Genomic DNA, 16,035 nt, shown 5'->3' on the forward strand with positions numbered 1-16,035 from the left:
GGTAGAAAACGTGCAAACGCACCTGCAACCTCCCAGTTTTTTTTTCAGAAAATATACGTCGCTGACTGTACTTGACGTTCCTCTATTCACATGTTTTGCACCCCAATGTTATGAAAGGAATTGGAGACCTCCGTTCAGTTAGAAGTATAGTTAGTATGTTAGAACATTTCTTCAGAGTGTCGAAGTCTATATAACCTTAGAATGACGCCATTGGTGTATGTAAGCATTGATGTTAAGAAGTTTCCGCCTATGTACGAACATGTTGAATGATTTATTTTATCTATAAGTGTTGGAAGTTTTGATAAAATATTGTTACAAAGAATAGGACATCTTGGTAACTTCTAAATTATGTTGGTCATGGCATGTTAGTCTGTGTCATACCAATGGCATTAAAACTAAACACGGGTTTTTAAAAAAAAATTTACCTTGTGATTATTTCCTTGCAATTGAAAACATATGGGATAAAGTAAGGTAACATTGCACGCTAGAAAGTCCTATGGAATATGTTTAAAACTATGATGAGGAGTATTTCTTAAGATATCATTATTACCATTTCTTTGAAAAGTTTCATACTGTGTTAATTCCAAGATCTTGTGCTTTTTTCATGAACTTTGACGAACTATTTACAAATGACGTTACCTTGATACATCTATAGAGCACAGAGACAAGAAAACCAGGAATAAACATTTCTTTATGTACTACTAAGTACTCTATTGCAGCATTGCACTTTGTGATTCTCTGGAGTGCTATGAGGTGCGCATGTCACATTCACTTGTGCACAAGAAGTGGGGACGTCACATCAAAAAACTCGTGCGTGATGCCCACGTCATCAGTTCACGTACACAGTTCTGACGTTCACGTTAAGTCCGGTTATAACTACGTCTGGGAACGTTCACGAAGGCGCAGCATCCGGGCAATTTGATGACGTACACGGCAAGTTTGGTGACGTCCACGGCAAGTTTCAGTGACGTAACACGGCAAGTTTAAGTGACGTAACACGTTTACGGGCACAACGATTGATGACGAATATTCCGCTCAAAAATCACGTAATGGTCGGTTTCCGACGACACCGTAACGTTACATCGCACAAATCCGGATAAGATGACATTAAACTGGAGCTTAAAACCTTTGCCTTACGATGCGCTCAATGACGTCATCATTTTCTGAGCGGATGCCACATGGCAACGGGCTTTCTTAGTGACGTCATCATCTGGTTCCAGTGCGATAACGCGAGACCTGACGAGGCTGGACCCACTATCACGTGACCGATGCTGGGAGTCTTCCCTTCCAGAGTGTGCTCCGAGACGGTGATACGGAGGCTGATCGTCTTCAAGAAAAGAGAAAAAAAGAACAACATTTAATTTGAACGTTTTCATTGTCCTTTGTTACATTGAAATCTTTAAGTAGTAAAGTGTACGGTAGTCAACGCGTGTTACCATCACTGTAATTACTAGTACTTCAAAATTTGTTTTGTTTTCATCTTTGACATGAAACGGTTTAAGGTGCAAAAATGAAGAAAGATCATTATGGATCATATTTATGATCAACTTCATTTCAACATGTGACCTATTCCCATCAGCATACATTAAACTTAATTTGACTAGGGACGGGGGTCGATACCGACTTTCAACCACCTTTGACCCTTTGCACACGTTACACTTCCAAAAAGTTGCGTATTTTGAGCAACTAGGCCTTTGATTATTCAGAAAAAGACCAGAGGACGAGTGTCCCTCGGCTTTTGTGTTGAAAGAATTTTAAAGCCTTTTCGATGACATCTCTTAGATTAGCCTGACTAAATCGCGCTCCTGGCGGCCGCCGCCCTAGGTTGGGGTGGGGGTCATTAACCTCCAGCCGAGAGCTTGTGTATACACAGGCTACTCTTAGATGTGCAATGTCTTTTTAACCATTGCCATTTTAACTACCGTCTTTTTAAATTGTCAATGCATTTTATTACGTAAAATACTGTTTGTATGTATAGAATTGTTTTTAAACTGTGTAAATTGGACGCAATTCAGTGATACACTGCAATGTTCAATAAAGTGATCTTGAATCTCTCTTGAATCTCATGTTAGTTATTTTTACACAAACACAGATGAACTTTACTGTCGCTAGAAACAGACGATCTTCTCTTCCTTACCTGCAGTGCATTTGCAGGAACGTTAAAGATCATGGCCTCGTTGTAGATGGGACATCGCTCGCTTCTCTTGACCGACGTCTTCTTCTTACTGATCTTCTTGCCGTTCTGCAGCAGGTATACCTTGACAAAGGGGTCTGTGGGAAGATGGAAATAATCATCAAATTAATGAAGCCCATATTTAAACTTGACCCTGGTCTCTTCAACGGTAACTTGCCTGCCAAAAATCATCAACATCGAACCATGCCTTCAAGAGTTATGCCGCTAAATCCAGTCTCCCACACTATAAAGCAAACTGATTTTATACCCTTCTGACGAAGACAATTAACGTTAACATGGAAAAATCACCATGTAGCACATATTATTTCCATGGCGAACCTAATGCAAAATAAGCAGAGATGTTAACGATTAAAAAAAAAGTTCCAGTTAGATATATCGTATATGGGAAGATGGAAATATTCAAATTAACGTGTTTAAAGTTAAAGCGCTTGTTACAACACAAATAACTGTTCTCACGTAGAGCTTTCGACCAGTCATTCTGGCCTTCTTCAATAGACTGAACCATTGAGACTTGTGTCACGTGACTTCCCTGAAGTGTGACGTCAACAGTTGCACAAGTCTCACTGGGTCAGTCTATTGAAGAAGACCAGAGTGACTGGTCGAAAGCTCTAGATGAGAACAATTCTTTGTGTCACACATAACACATAACTACCAACACAGGTGAGCTTAAGTGTTCAAATTAACGTTAAAAAATGGAAACATCAACATGTAGCACATATTATTTCCATAGTAAACCTAACGCAATATAAACAGCTATGTTAACGATTCAGTTAGATATATGATCCAATTTTACTCAAATCTTACAACTGCCGTCATATAAACGCCATGAGGGGATATTACTACTGAAATTAACAGCCTGGGAGACGATAAAGAACAAAATTGATGGAACTAATGAATTTTACATGTCACCGCTCTTGTAATAATCGAGGTTGAGCTTTCTCAGATGAAAGTAAAAAAGCCCAAAGGTAGGTTCGATATTTTTTGCCAAAGCTCTGAGGACAAGCCCCAAGAGAAATGGTTGAAAAACAAACTAATTGGGTTAATTACAGAGAACGTAGACCGACCAATTAAACGCCAAAATGACGGGGTAATTAGAGAGACGTGGGAGACAGATGGGTGGTATATTTCCTGTCAACAGTATCACCTAGGGTGTTAGAATGTCGTCTGGCCTTCTTCCAAACTTATTAAGTAGAAAGTCTGTCTTTTTTCCTCTTAACAGCATCGTCTAGCTTGCTGGACCGTAAGTTGGCCTGCTTCCCAAATTTGTAGTAGAAAGTACGTCTTTTTTCGTGTTAACAGCATCGTCTAGCTTGCTAGAATGTCTGTTGGCTTTCTTCACAAACTTATAGGGTAGAAAGTACGTCTTTTTCCCTGTTAACAGCATCGTCTAGCTTGCTAGAATGTATGTTGGCTTTCTTCACAAACGTATTGAGTAGAAAGTCTGTCTTTTTCCCTGTTAACAGCATCGTCTAGCTTGCTAGAATGTCTGCTGGCCTTCTTCCCAACTTATTAAGTAGAAAGTACGTCTTTTTTCCTGTTAACAGTATCGTCTAGCTTGCTAGAATTTCTGCTGGCCTTCTTCTCAACATATTAAGTAGAAAGTACGTCTTTGTTCCTGTTAACAGTATTGTCTAGCTTGCTAGAATGTCTGCTGGCCTTCCTCCAAACTTATTGAGCAGAGAGTTCGTCTTTTAACAAGCCGGCTTTGGATGGCATATCTTCCTGTCAAGCTACAGTGTTGCATAGGTTTCTAAAATGTCATCTGTCTGGCCTTCTTTCAAATTTCCTGAGTAAAGAGTTTGCATACGACTTTGGGTGGTACATCGTTCTATAAACAGTATCACCTAGCTTATTAAAATGTCAACTGCCTTCTTCTTTCGAACTTTTTCTGAAGAGATTACGTCTTGTAACAAGCCGGCTTGGCAAGCAATAATCTTAAAATTACATAGCTCTGACCGAAATAGGCTATTTTGATGATAAGATTCAAGTAGTTGTGGGCGTTTTTTGACGTCAATACTCAACCTACATTAGATACTTTCATTCGATAAGCGCGAGAATAACCCAGAAACTCCCAAATATGTAGGCTACGATGGATAACACAGACGTAAGTTGACCATTTTCAACACCTAGGTTATATCAATTACGTTTGGATGCGCTTTTGTGACAGGCTAATGGTATAAGTGTCATTTCGGTGTAGAAAATGTGAAGGGAGTGGGTGGGTGTTGGAATTGCGTGGGCCGTGTGACGATCAGTTTGAAGAATAACATCCATTACGTTTGAGTGGGATTGGCACGATAGCACTCTCACGTAAGCCAACAAAAATGAAAGAGAGAAAAGGGAGAGGATGTAGAAAGGTAACATTTGCAAAGCAAATGCATAATGTTTACCTTCGCATATGGTGTGTTCTGTTAATTCTTACTCAAATACATTCGTATACTGTATATGGTCAGACAGGAGTATAAATCCCTCCTACTATAAAATTGCAACATTATGTAATCCAACACCAGTTACCATGGTGAGAGACGTCAACATATCAGGGCATTGGCCAGGTCAGAGGTCAGTGTTTGGAACGGAAGAAGAAGAAGAGGAAACGTAGCAAAACTATAGGTTTTCTTTCGGTAAACATAAAAAGACATGAAGTGTACATGGGAATACATGTTTTTCTTATACAAAACCCGTACTTCTATCACCTTGCTTATGTTTCGATGTCAAATCAGACATCTTCCTCAGACCTTCGACTGGAGTACTGCTTCTCGCCACCACATGTAGGTGGCGCTTTTGCGCCGAGAACACAATCCCAAAAGTTTGTATCGCCCCTCGTCTGGGTTCATCACTGGGGCTGACTTTCTTTTCTTTCTTATCGAAACATAAACAAGGCGAGAGAAGTACTAGTTGTGTGTAAGAACATCCCAATATGGCTTTGGCTCCAGTTAGAGTAGCGTCAGGAGTTCCACAAGGAACTATCCTGTGACCATTACTATTCCTCTTGTATATTAATGACCTACCAGATCAGCTTGACTCAAATGTGAGATTATTCACCGATGACTGTCTGTTATATGTAGAGCTGTCTACACAGAATGACTCACAACTTTTACAGGGACAAAAAATGTAAGTAACGTAGAACGGCCCCGTACCTGCATCGTCCTTCTCATCCACCCAGACCAGATTACGACACTTGACGATCACGACAGTTAGCCGTTCTGCGGTAGGCAGGTAGCTGATGGAAAAGAGGATGTCGCCGAATTCCGCCGGTTTCTGAAAAATAAAAACGGAGATTTTCGTAAACGTGCAAAAACATATGACAGAGAAACACGAGTGTAATGGCTGGGTATTTAGAACAGGAGGGAAGCTATTGCCTTCATTGTATTTCACAGAATAACAAGAACGTAGGTTACTTTCAGTCAATTTTAATAGGAAACAGAGTGCACTCTTTGAGCACTAATAGACTTGGAAGCGCTTGGCAAACCCTGTGTATGGCGATTGAAAAGATATGACATATATATAGTTCTGTTGCATCTGAGGTGTCACAGCACATCCACATAGAGTCACCGGGACACACAGTGGATCTGGAAGGGGTCAGAATCTTGGATACCGAACAGGATTACTTCAAGAGAGGCCATATACATCAGGGCACTTCAACCATCGCTTAACCGGGACGGGGGGCGATATCGACTTCAGACAACCTTTGACCCTTTGCTGACGTCACACGTGGGAAAATCACGTGTCCACAGCATTTGGGTCAGATAGCTGAGGAAGACTGAGTGATTCAGTCAAAAATTTCTGGTGAGTCGAATTTTGAGTTGGAGAAAAGTTTAAGTTTTTCATAATGTAATTTACTAACTCAGATGAACTTTCATGCTGTTATATATATATAAATTGTCCGATGACTGCAGTGGAAAAAGAAATCAATCTTACTAGTCTGTGTGTTCACTACAAGACGAACAGAAAAAGATTATTTCAAACAGTTGTCACAGTTTTTCCATTTTCCATTTTTACCAGATCACCATAAGATTATGTTTTACTGAGATCACTCAATATGCAGAAGCAAAATACTATAAGTATAGACATTGTATTTTTAAATTTATGTATTTTGTGTTGTCTATGTTGTCTATGGGCTTTGCCTGAATCAAACAATAAATAAATAAATAAATAGCAAACACTGTAGTAGTATAAGTTGACCAGACAGTAGTTGTATGTTCTCGATTGCTTTACTTTACTTCTTTTACCCTTTGCATGCAATTTAGCCTTCGGGCACAATTTTGCAAATTATACAGACAAAACAGAAATGGACGACTAAAAAGCCTGCGGCCTCCCACTTTAACTAGACTCCAAGATGACACACTTCGTACTTCCGCCCATGCATCATCTTGGACAGTTATGTCCCAGGAGAAACAGGTAATGCCTGTAAACCTCCCTGCCTACGCCGCTAAAAATACCCTACAGAATCCGCGTCAACATCCATAACATGTTTAAGACTGTAATTCCATGGGGGCATTCGCGCATTACCATCGTAACAAACCTCCGAGAATAGTAACTTTATCTAAAAGGTTGTTACTCACTACTGCATTGATCCAGAATCTGGCAACTACCAGAACTTTAACTCTATTAAGAAACTGATAACAAGCTTAACAACAACAAAACTAGTCATGTTTAAAAAAAATATTCACGGTTTTAAATTGATGCAATGTTCAAAACTGTCTACAAAAACATTCAATTTTACAGAATGATCCATTTTACACGTTATTTTTGTAGTTTGAAACTCCCATTTGCTGTTTTGTTATTTGTTATTGGGTGTATTCTTCTTTGTCAGTAGTGAGGCTAAAATTGACAATGTGCTAGAGTTGGCCACCACTGGGTCTTATACTTTGTATGTCGTTTAATAAAAAATAGTCATCAAAACGACCAAAGTTACAGAAAAATAAGGTCCTTGACCCACCCAAGCACAAGGCGGAAAAATAACATCCATCAAGGGACGTAAAAGATGTGAATTAGCACTTACTGGCACCATAAAGTAGGGTCATTACACATGGTACCTTACTCGACATGGTGTAACATTCGCACCGTACACAAGGTCAAACAAGTCAGCCGCCGCCTACACACATTACGTGGGCCCATGAGGAACGGTTACTTTAGCAAGGAGGTTCGGTGAGTCCATTCAAAGCCATCATCATTTCATTCCGCTGCTATTATCAATCCATTTCAACCAGCGGTCCGCTACATTAGGTCGGGCCGTGACTGAATTGAAGGTCGTAGACGCACGGAAATGCTTTCAGAGAAGCAAAATCATGTGATGTTGAAGTTTTCTATGGTATCATTGCAAGTAGGGGAGAGCAATGTACCCAGTAACTTCATGCAACGTATCATGTTTGCCTTTGTATCATACAGAACACTGTTGTGAAACAAGCCTTCTATACCTTGTTTGTTTAGAATTGAAGGTCGAAAACGCATAGAAATGCTTTCAGAGGAGCAAAATCATGTGATGTTACAAGTTTTCTATAGTATCATTGCAACTAGGTGAGAGCAATGTACGCAGTTAATTCATACAACGTTACGTGTTTCCTTTTGTATCATACAAAACACCTCTGTGGGGTTCAATTGTGAAATTAGCCTTTTATACCTTTGTTTGCTTACTAGAACGTGTTATATAATTTTATATATGACTTTCTTCTATTAATGCATTCTTATATTATCCACCCTTTAAAAATCTACATCGATTATTTTTGTTGTAAATTACATTTTTTTTATATATGATCAAAGAAAGTAATAAAATAAACAAAGGAGAGACAATAAAAAGCCTTAATGGCTTGTCCGGGATCTTCCTCCGACATTTGACAAATCATAATGATAGTAATAAAAAATAGTAGTAATGATAGATAACAGCAAATAATTATTAAATAACAATAATCAAAATTGGTATCCTACCACCTTACATAAAACACAAATTAACAAATGTTTAATAAAGCAGAAGCGAATGAATAAGAAAGCAACATGTTTGTCTACCTAAACATCAAGCAAGTAATAAGGCTTACGTTGAACCCATGATGTGGTATAAGCTAGGTATCAACGCATTTATTCAGCGATCGAAAGTAGCCAAATCCCTGCAGAAGGATTCTGGCGTTGCCAGATTTTGTTGCACGATATTAAGTGGATTTTTCACGGAGTTACACGTGCACGGAATACAGGATAAAAGTCGTTATCTGGTTTGGATTTCCACGCTACCTGTTGAATTCTCAAAGACTCCCGTCCTATTATATATCAACATCCCCTGCGCATCATTGTAGATTTAGTCGAAGTAACCGAAGCAAGCGGAGTGATTAGGGATAAGGAAACATGAATTCCCATGTCGCAAACACTAAAGAAACAGCTAGTTAAATACCCAGTTCGCAAATACTGGAAAACAGCCAGTACCAGTCTGAATACCCAGTCTGCAAACACTAGAAAAACAGCTAGTACTACGTTGAAAACCCAGTTCTCAAACACAATACAAACAGCTAGTACCACGTTGAATACTCAGTTTGCAAACACTAGAAAAACAGCTCGTACCAAGTTGACTATTCAATTCGCAAACACTTGAAAAATTTGCCAGTACCACGCTAAAACTTCAGTTCGTAAACACTACAAAAACAGCTAGTACTACGTTAAAAACCCAGTTCTCAAAACACTGACAAAAGAGCTAGTACCACGCTGAAAACCCAGTTCCCAAACAGTAGAACAACTAGCACCACGCTTTCAGCACCAAGGAGAGGACCGTGTCACACAGTAACCGTTATTCAACAGTTGGACTATCCATTTTTAATATCCATTTTGTAATCGCTGCAACAACAGCTAGTACCACGCTGAATACCCAGTTCTAAAACCAGTACACCACGCCAAATACTAGAAAACAACCAGTACCACGCTTTCAGCACCAAGGAGAGCACCAAGCCAAGCACTAACCGTTATTCAACAGTTGGTATCGATTACAAAACCGGTATTTAAACCCACAGACGCCATTCAGGAAGTACCCCTTACAATACTCCTTCCTTTCGCATTCATAAAACGCATAACGCATAATCATAGTGATCTATCACAGCACTGTGTGTATATATATCAGCCTACACATGTCAAAATGCAAAAAGCAGCTTTGGAATAGATACCACAGAAGCGCAGAGGAGGATGTCCACGATTTTCTCAGCAACTCCTGCGAAGGTTATCCCCAGTCCTACGCCATCCATCCTCCGGAATTCTCGGCGTCCATCGGGGAATATTTCATAAGGGTTTTACGCGGTTAAAAATCCCGTGGGCGGACGGGCGAGAAATGGTGATGAAACGCCGGCAACCGGACGGAGGAGACGGCACAACTGTTGCTGATCCACCGGCCCGTCACGAAGATGCACTGCAACACTCAGCTCGCTCTGATGTCGCTAAATATCCACAAATACCCACAGGAGGGGACGGCATTTCATCACATTGGGGCGTGTAAAAAGATGGATCAAGAAGTCATCTCTGGAAGATTTGCCAGCTAGCCACACTCCCGTGCTCCCGTGTTCGAGAACGCCGGCTCACAGCTTGATGCTAACCCCGTCAGATAAACCCAGAGCTCCCACGAGAAGGCGAGGATTGATATTCGGCGCGCACGTCGCGGTAAGACGCGGAATAAAAGTGAATTCCCTCCCGGAAGTCCAGACCACGACCCACGCGATGGCTGCCGCAGTTTCTCAGCACATCGCCGTGGAACCCTGCCGAGTTACACTGGACTCATGCAAGTCACGTTATAGCAAAAAACACAGAGCCCAAAGCCCTACAGACATATATATGTGCCTCCATATTTGAATGACGCATACTACAAACTAACGATCTCGTGCGAAAGGATAGTTTGCCAAGGGATAAGCTTACGACGAATACAACAAGGTGGATCGAATACAGCACTAGATTATTGGCCTGCGTTTCTCTCATATTTATCTTAATACAGAGCTGAAGTTATTTCCCTACGGTAAAATAGTGAATACTTTGGTGTAATAAGCACAAAGATTAGCCGCACAGGAAGCGAAACACCGCCTCCGCCCTCCTAACTACTTAATTTCATATTCTACCCCCTCATGAATTTCTGATGTCGGTAAATAAAGACCTACAACGTCTCCAAGCAATTACCTACACAATCTGTTTGATCTTTAACAACTGGATTCATATATAGTGAATAATTTAGGAGGTACAAATATGACCTACAGCTAAAATTTAGATAGATGGATCCAATATCTTCATAGTACTTTACGATAAAGAAGCTATTGGCGAGTGCACTTTTAAAAAAACTCCAGCAGTCTAGTCACGTAAAAATCACGTAAATATCATATGTACGCCTTATTACATAATGATTACTCTAATTATGATTCATTTCAACAGTATATGTAATAGTCATATGTGCAAGGTTAAAATGAATAGGAAATATGCACACTATCTTTTTTCTTTCCAGTCAGTGTCTTTGACGTTTACTACGTGAAGTGAATAACTGTTGCTGAAACACTAATGCTTAATGGATTGTAGTAAATGCTCGGACATTGTGGTTACTACCCTTGTACATTTGTACAACATGTCAACTAGCATGCGGGCAATAGAAGAAGGTATAGGATAGGATGTTAAGCTAGAGGTACCATGTTTAAGGAAAGCCACACATTGAGCACGTTAAAGATCCCACCACAATTATAGAAAAGAGCAGGGGACCTTCCCGGTGTGAGTGGTTCAAACCTTACAGTCTGGTCTCAGGTTTGACATCTTTAAGAGGTGATAGTCACCTGTTATGTCAACCTTTTTACAACTGTGGTAAATTTTCTGAAATAAAGATAGCGTTTAACTTATAAATAACGAACATGCACTTCATGATGTAAATTAAGTAAATCGGGGCTGACATCTTGAATTGAAAAGGTGATAATCACCGGTTGTGTCAATCCTTCCACAACTGTGGTAAATCTTAATAAGGCCACAGCAAGTAAATTTTATGGATGACATCCCTCGCAGACTCCAAATCTAATGCGAGCGGGCGAAAAAAACAGGGCGGGCCGAAAAAAACAAGGATCCTACATTTTAAAATTTTGACTCAATCATTGTACAAATGGTTTTGATTCAGTGGGAACATCACATATACACAGCCAACATCACATATCACTGCACCAAAGTAAGAAACAAAACATTAAATCAGAGCCTCTTCTTGTCTACTCTCTTCATAGTTATCTGCCATCCACCTTCCAGCATGGCAACAGACATCTTTGCCCATTTTCGGCATATTGACCACTGTCAGAATGCAACAAGATTTGTTGTTTTTTTGTTAAAATCAGACTAAAATTAATGGCGCGCTGATGTCATCCATAAAATTACTTGCTGTGGCTTAAAAAATAACTCAAGAATATTCACGAATAAAGTAAACCGTACCACAGTTGTACAGAGAAGAATATCCCTGATCTTTTCAGCCACACCGCCGATGAGTTCATCCAAGTGCAAACCGTCCATACGTTGTAAGAAGCAACAGAACTGAGCCGGCTTTTTTTGCCTCCGAGGTACTACTAGCTTTTCTATTCACAACCAGTGGTGAACTGAAGCTAGCACAAGGTTCGCGAACACCCTATTCACACGATGACGTCTACAGAAGCCAACAGAGACGGCGATTACATTTCCTGTGACGCAAATGTGTTGGGGATGGTTTAAACAGGTCGGGTTGATGTGTTTCCAATTGCAGTATTATAACCGCTAATCAGAATGAGTTACAATAATATACGTCATAGGCACTGTTTGACATAGATTTCATTACAAAACCATTCTTTGCGGAGGGATATATGTGGAGTTATGCGGATGTCCGGAGTCACGTAAGAAGTCTCTAGTGGTTTCAAACATCATGTGATTTTGACAAGTCGTTCACGGAAAACCGCTTAAACTTTTAATAGCGTCTCTTGACGACAATTTGCACCAGGGGTCGAACATAAGGTTACATCTGATTGACGGATGAAATCATTACGTCTGGCATCTGGGACGCTTTGAGTTTTTTTTTAATCACTGAAACTGATAGTTTAGGGCAAGTACTGTTACAGTATCATTCATCAATGGCCTGTGTTAAACACACCCAAAGCGATTTTAGGGCAGTAAACCTGGATTTACAAAGTCAATTTTTTCATGCCATTCTTTTAATGTAGTAAGTTAAATAAAGCATATCCCATAGCATACCGATAATGAATGAATGAATGAAAGACCTTTATTGTACATTTGTGCTCTAACAAGCTAAGTACAGGTCATGAATAGACAAGGAAAAGGATACAGCAATGATACTTAAACTATACATACTAATGTGATCTACTATTTACATGTTCGACTTCTTCTCGCTTCTTGACGCAGTTATAGATGTACGAGCATATAGAACCAATAATACATGATTTGTCAAGTTTCATAAGAAATCTGAATTTTTCTACTTCATTTAAATGTCCAAAGCTGGGGAACTTATCTAGTATATAAGAATATAGGGAAACTCTCTCATTACTATATAACGTACAATCGACTACAAAATGATACTCATCCTCTATCTTATCTAAATCGCAAAATTGGCAGATCCTTTGCTCTAGAGGAATGCGGTTGTGTCTGCCTTTTTCTATGTGGAGTTTGTGTGAACTTATCCGGAGTTTTGTGATGGCTGTTCTGTGTCGAATGTTTGTAATTTTCAGATATTTAATAATTGTGACGCAAAAATACAATGTCGCTGACGGAAAATGGTTTCTTGTTTTGTATGGTAGGTAGGCTCTACATGTAGATATTTATGGGTGGTACTAGTACCCAATAATAAAAAGACTTCTCGCGTAGCTTGTTTTTGGGCTATTTTAAACGCTTCAAGTATGAATTACGTTAGTCTTGATAATTGTACTGAAATGATTACGAGAATGTGCTGAAAAAGGCAGTGAATATTTCTTGTTTTGCCGCCATGAAATTGCATTGGATGCGTTTATAAAACTTGAGTGGCAACCCAGAGCTAACGTAGAACGGTTGCTTGTTTTGTATGGCAGGCCAGTTCCAACTATTTATTGGTGGTACCAAAAAACAAAGGGACCCGGGCTTGTTTTTTCTGTTACTACACACACTTCAAGTACGAAATGATGAAAAAAATGTGCTAAGAAATGGCAGTAAATTTCAACTTCAAATTTCTTCCAGAATATTTCTTTTGCCGCCCGGAAATTTCATCGGATGCCTTTAAAACTTAAGCGGCAGCCTAACATGCCCGGAAGCCGCCTAATGGACAGTGAGCTTGACGTATACGTGGGTGTGGAGTCTTCCTTTTTTTATTGTTTTACGACTTAAAAGCTTTCCTCCTATACCCGAATGAATTCCAAACGCATTTTGCCTCCCTGAACACATCGATTAGTTTTTGATGACTTACGTCAGTGGAACACACAAGGCTTGTCAAACAGTCGAACATAAGAACAATGTGACGTCAGAAACATGTGAGAAGCATTACATGCCTGGTGGGCAAATGTATATTTGATCTCCTCTAACCGTTTCTGTAGTACAAAGATTGCAATTTTACGTACTTGGGACAATTTGAAAGGATTTGCTTCTATCAGAAGTACCACTTCCTTTGCCAGATTGGTCCACTTTGTCATTTTCGCCAAGAAAAAAGGTTTAAAGCCGCAAATATCGTCTTTTCTTCCGTGAATGTGTGTGGCAAATTTTCTGGTTATTTCTTTAAAAAATAGGTTGAATGAACTGTACTTCATTGCAATAATTGCCTTTCAGTAAGTTAAAGTGCCAAAATATAACGGAGTTTTTAAAAGCTGGAAACACAGCTTGTTTACATTCTAGTATTTTGTGGTGGCACCAGAAACTGCTGCGCTACGTATGGGCTGTTTTACCGCCAACTATAAATGCCAAAAATGTGAGATAAATGCACAACTATGTTAAAATTGTGGAAGAAAATTACAATCACACGAAAACTTTCTTAATAACAATATCACAATTTTTCGTGCAAAACTGTTATATAATGTCCCTTTAAATTTCCATATATGTTTGAACATTACAGTCGTGACCATGCCCCTAGATAACGTTACGCCACGGTTGTCACGTACGCCAACGATATATACAAAAGAGCGAGACGTTGCGTAGGCAAAGCCAATGATTATGTACAGAGTATTCAACACCACGTCAATGTACATATCAGTGACACAGTTGTGTCCAGAGTACATAGTTACCAACCGTTGGCGCCACACCACCGGGTATGGTACACCAGATGGCATCCCGCACGGTCTCTAGCACGGCATTCAGCATCAGGCGATTCGCACCAGACAGCCAGGTAATAGAACGTTTAACTGTACCTACATGTACATGTATAGCCCAGTCGAATACGTCGGTGAAGTTTAGACGCCAAAAACAGTTACTCAAGCTACTGGATGTGATTTTGCAAACGGTCAGACGTTTCAGGTAGCATCCACTACCTTTCGTCAGTGACAGTAGTATTAGTCAGTTGAATGTTTTCTAGATTTTCATAAACCTTTTGACGTAACATTACGGAGTCGGTACATGTTGGCAGGTTTATGTACTGCATTTACATTTTGTCAAAACGCCAAGACTGTAACAATTCCATTCGCCTAATATGCCTTGCAAATGTAGAAAGATGTTCTATTGGGGTTGCGTGGTCGAAAATACTTGCATCAAAGCAATAGGACTGTCAAATAAAGTGTTACAAAGTACACAGAGCGAATATCATCGTTGTTTTATGGAACTTTTCTAGTAACCCTACTGTTATACGATACATAAAAAGTGAGTTATACAGAATACATCAAGCTTAAATCGTAATCTGTATCAGTATAAGACATGGCATGATCGCTCTCGCTACAGCACTGGAAAGCATAATTCGTTTCTCAATTAAACGAGAAACAAGTTATGTCTGCAACGCTGCACTATAAAGGTTGGATTTATACGATTCGTGTCTTCATGATTGAATCGCTTTGGCGTGCTTTTGATTGCTCGTCCGCACCGGATAGATCTCAGTTAGAAGCCGTGTAATCTTTTACGCGTTACCGCTTGGGAGTAGGTCTACATTATAGTGTTAGTTTATAGCTTAGTAGGCATGTCACACAAAAGTGTTAGATACAGTATAAAAGTTGCGGAAATTGCTACGGACAATCAGATCGAATTCTTCAGATTGCAATGCTCTTTTGGTGTCTAAATCGGACAAAGTGCACTTTTAAAAGTAATTTTTCGAAGTTTAAAATTGGGCGTTTTTCGACGACCTATTGGAATTATCGACTTGTAGATGGCACAAAAAATAAAACTAGAAAGGTAACATTTGCAAAGCAAATGCATGATGTTTACCTTCTCATATGGCCTGCTCTGTTAATTCTTACTCAAAGACATTCATATATATGATCAGACAGGAGTATAAATCCCTCCTACTATAAAATTGCAACATTATGTAACCCAACACCAGTTACCATGGTGAGGGACGTCAACAAATCAGGTCATTGGCCAGGTCAGAGGTCAGTGTTTGGAACGGAAGAAGAGGAAACGTAGCAAAAACAATTTGTTTTCCTTCGGTAAACATAAAAAAGGCCACAATTATTTACAATTATTTACATACGATACTAACATATTTTGTTGAAATAACATTTACTGCCTCACGCCCCTTCCAATATGTTAGAGCGGGTAAGTTTGATGTGCCTACCTGCAGCTTTATAACGTAAGACCGGGTTATCAAAAGACATCCCGCGTATGCCAACGGAACTGCTAATGGTATTTCCTGTAGCGTAAGAACCCAAAGTTGTATTGAATCAATCCGCCTACAGTGCTGGATTGCATTGCCTCGTGATTTGGGGATCAAACCAGAATGTAAAGGTTTG

At 39.6% G+C, this 16,035-nt stretch overlaps 1 protein-coding gene across 1 annotated transcript in view; it reads right to left on the minus strand.

Moving 5' to 3' along the window:
• Positions 1-36: 36 nt before the first annotated feature.
• LOC109467450 (synaptotagmin-12-like) overlaps positions 37-16,035 on the minus strand; it is a 49,807-nt gene continuing 33,808 nt past the window's right edge. The window contains exons 8-10 of the mRNA XM_019765439.1: positions 5,329-5,449; positions 2,138-2,271; positions 37-1,327 (exon numbers count right to left, since the gene is read on the minus strand). Of these exons, the coding sequence (XP_019620998.1) occupies positions 1,157-1,327; positions 2,138-2,271; positions 5,329-5,449 (426 nt within the window). The 3' untranslated portion in view covers positions 37-1,156. The remainder of the gene's footprint in view (positions 1,328-2,137; positions 2,272-5,328; positions 5,450-16,035) is intronic.

This window comes from Branchiostoma belcheri, unplaced genomic scaffold (genome assembly GCF_001625305.1).
Source record: "Branchiostoma belcheri isolate BF01 breed outbred unplaced genomic scaffold, Haploidv18h27 scaffold18, whole genome shotgun sequence".
Taxonomy (NCBI): Eukaryota; Metazoa; Chordata; class Leptocardii; order Amphioxiformes; family Branchiostomatidae; genus Branchiostoma; species Branchiostoma belcheri.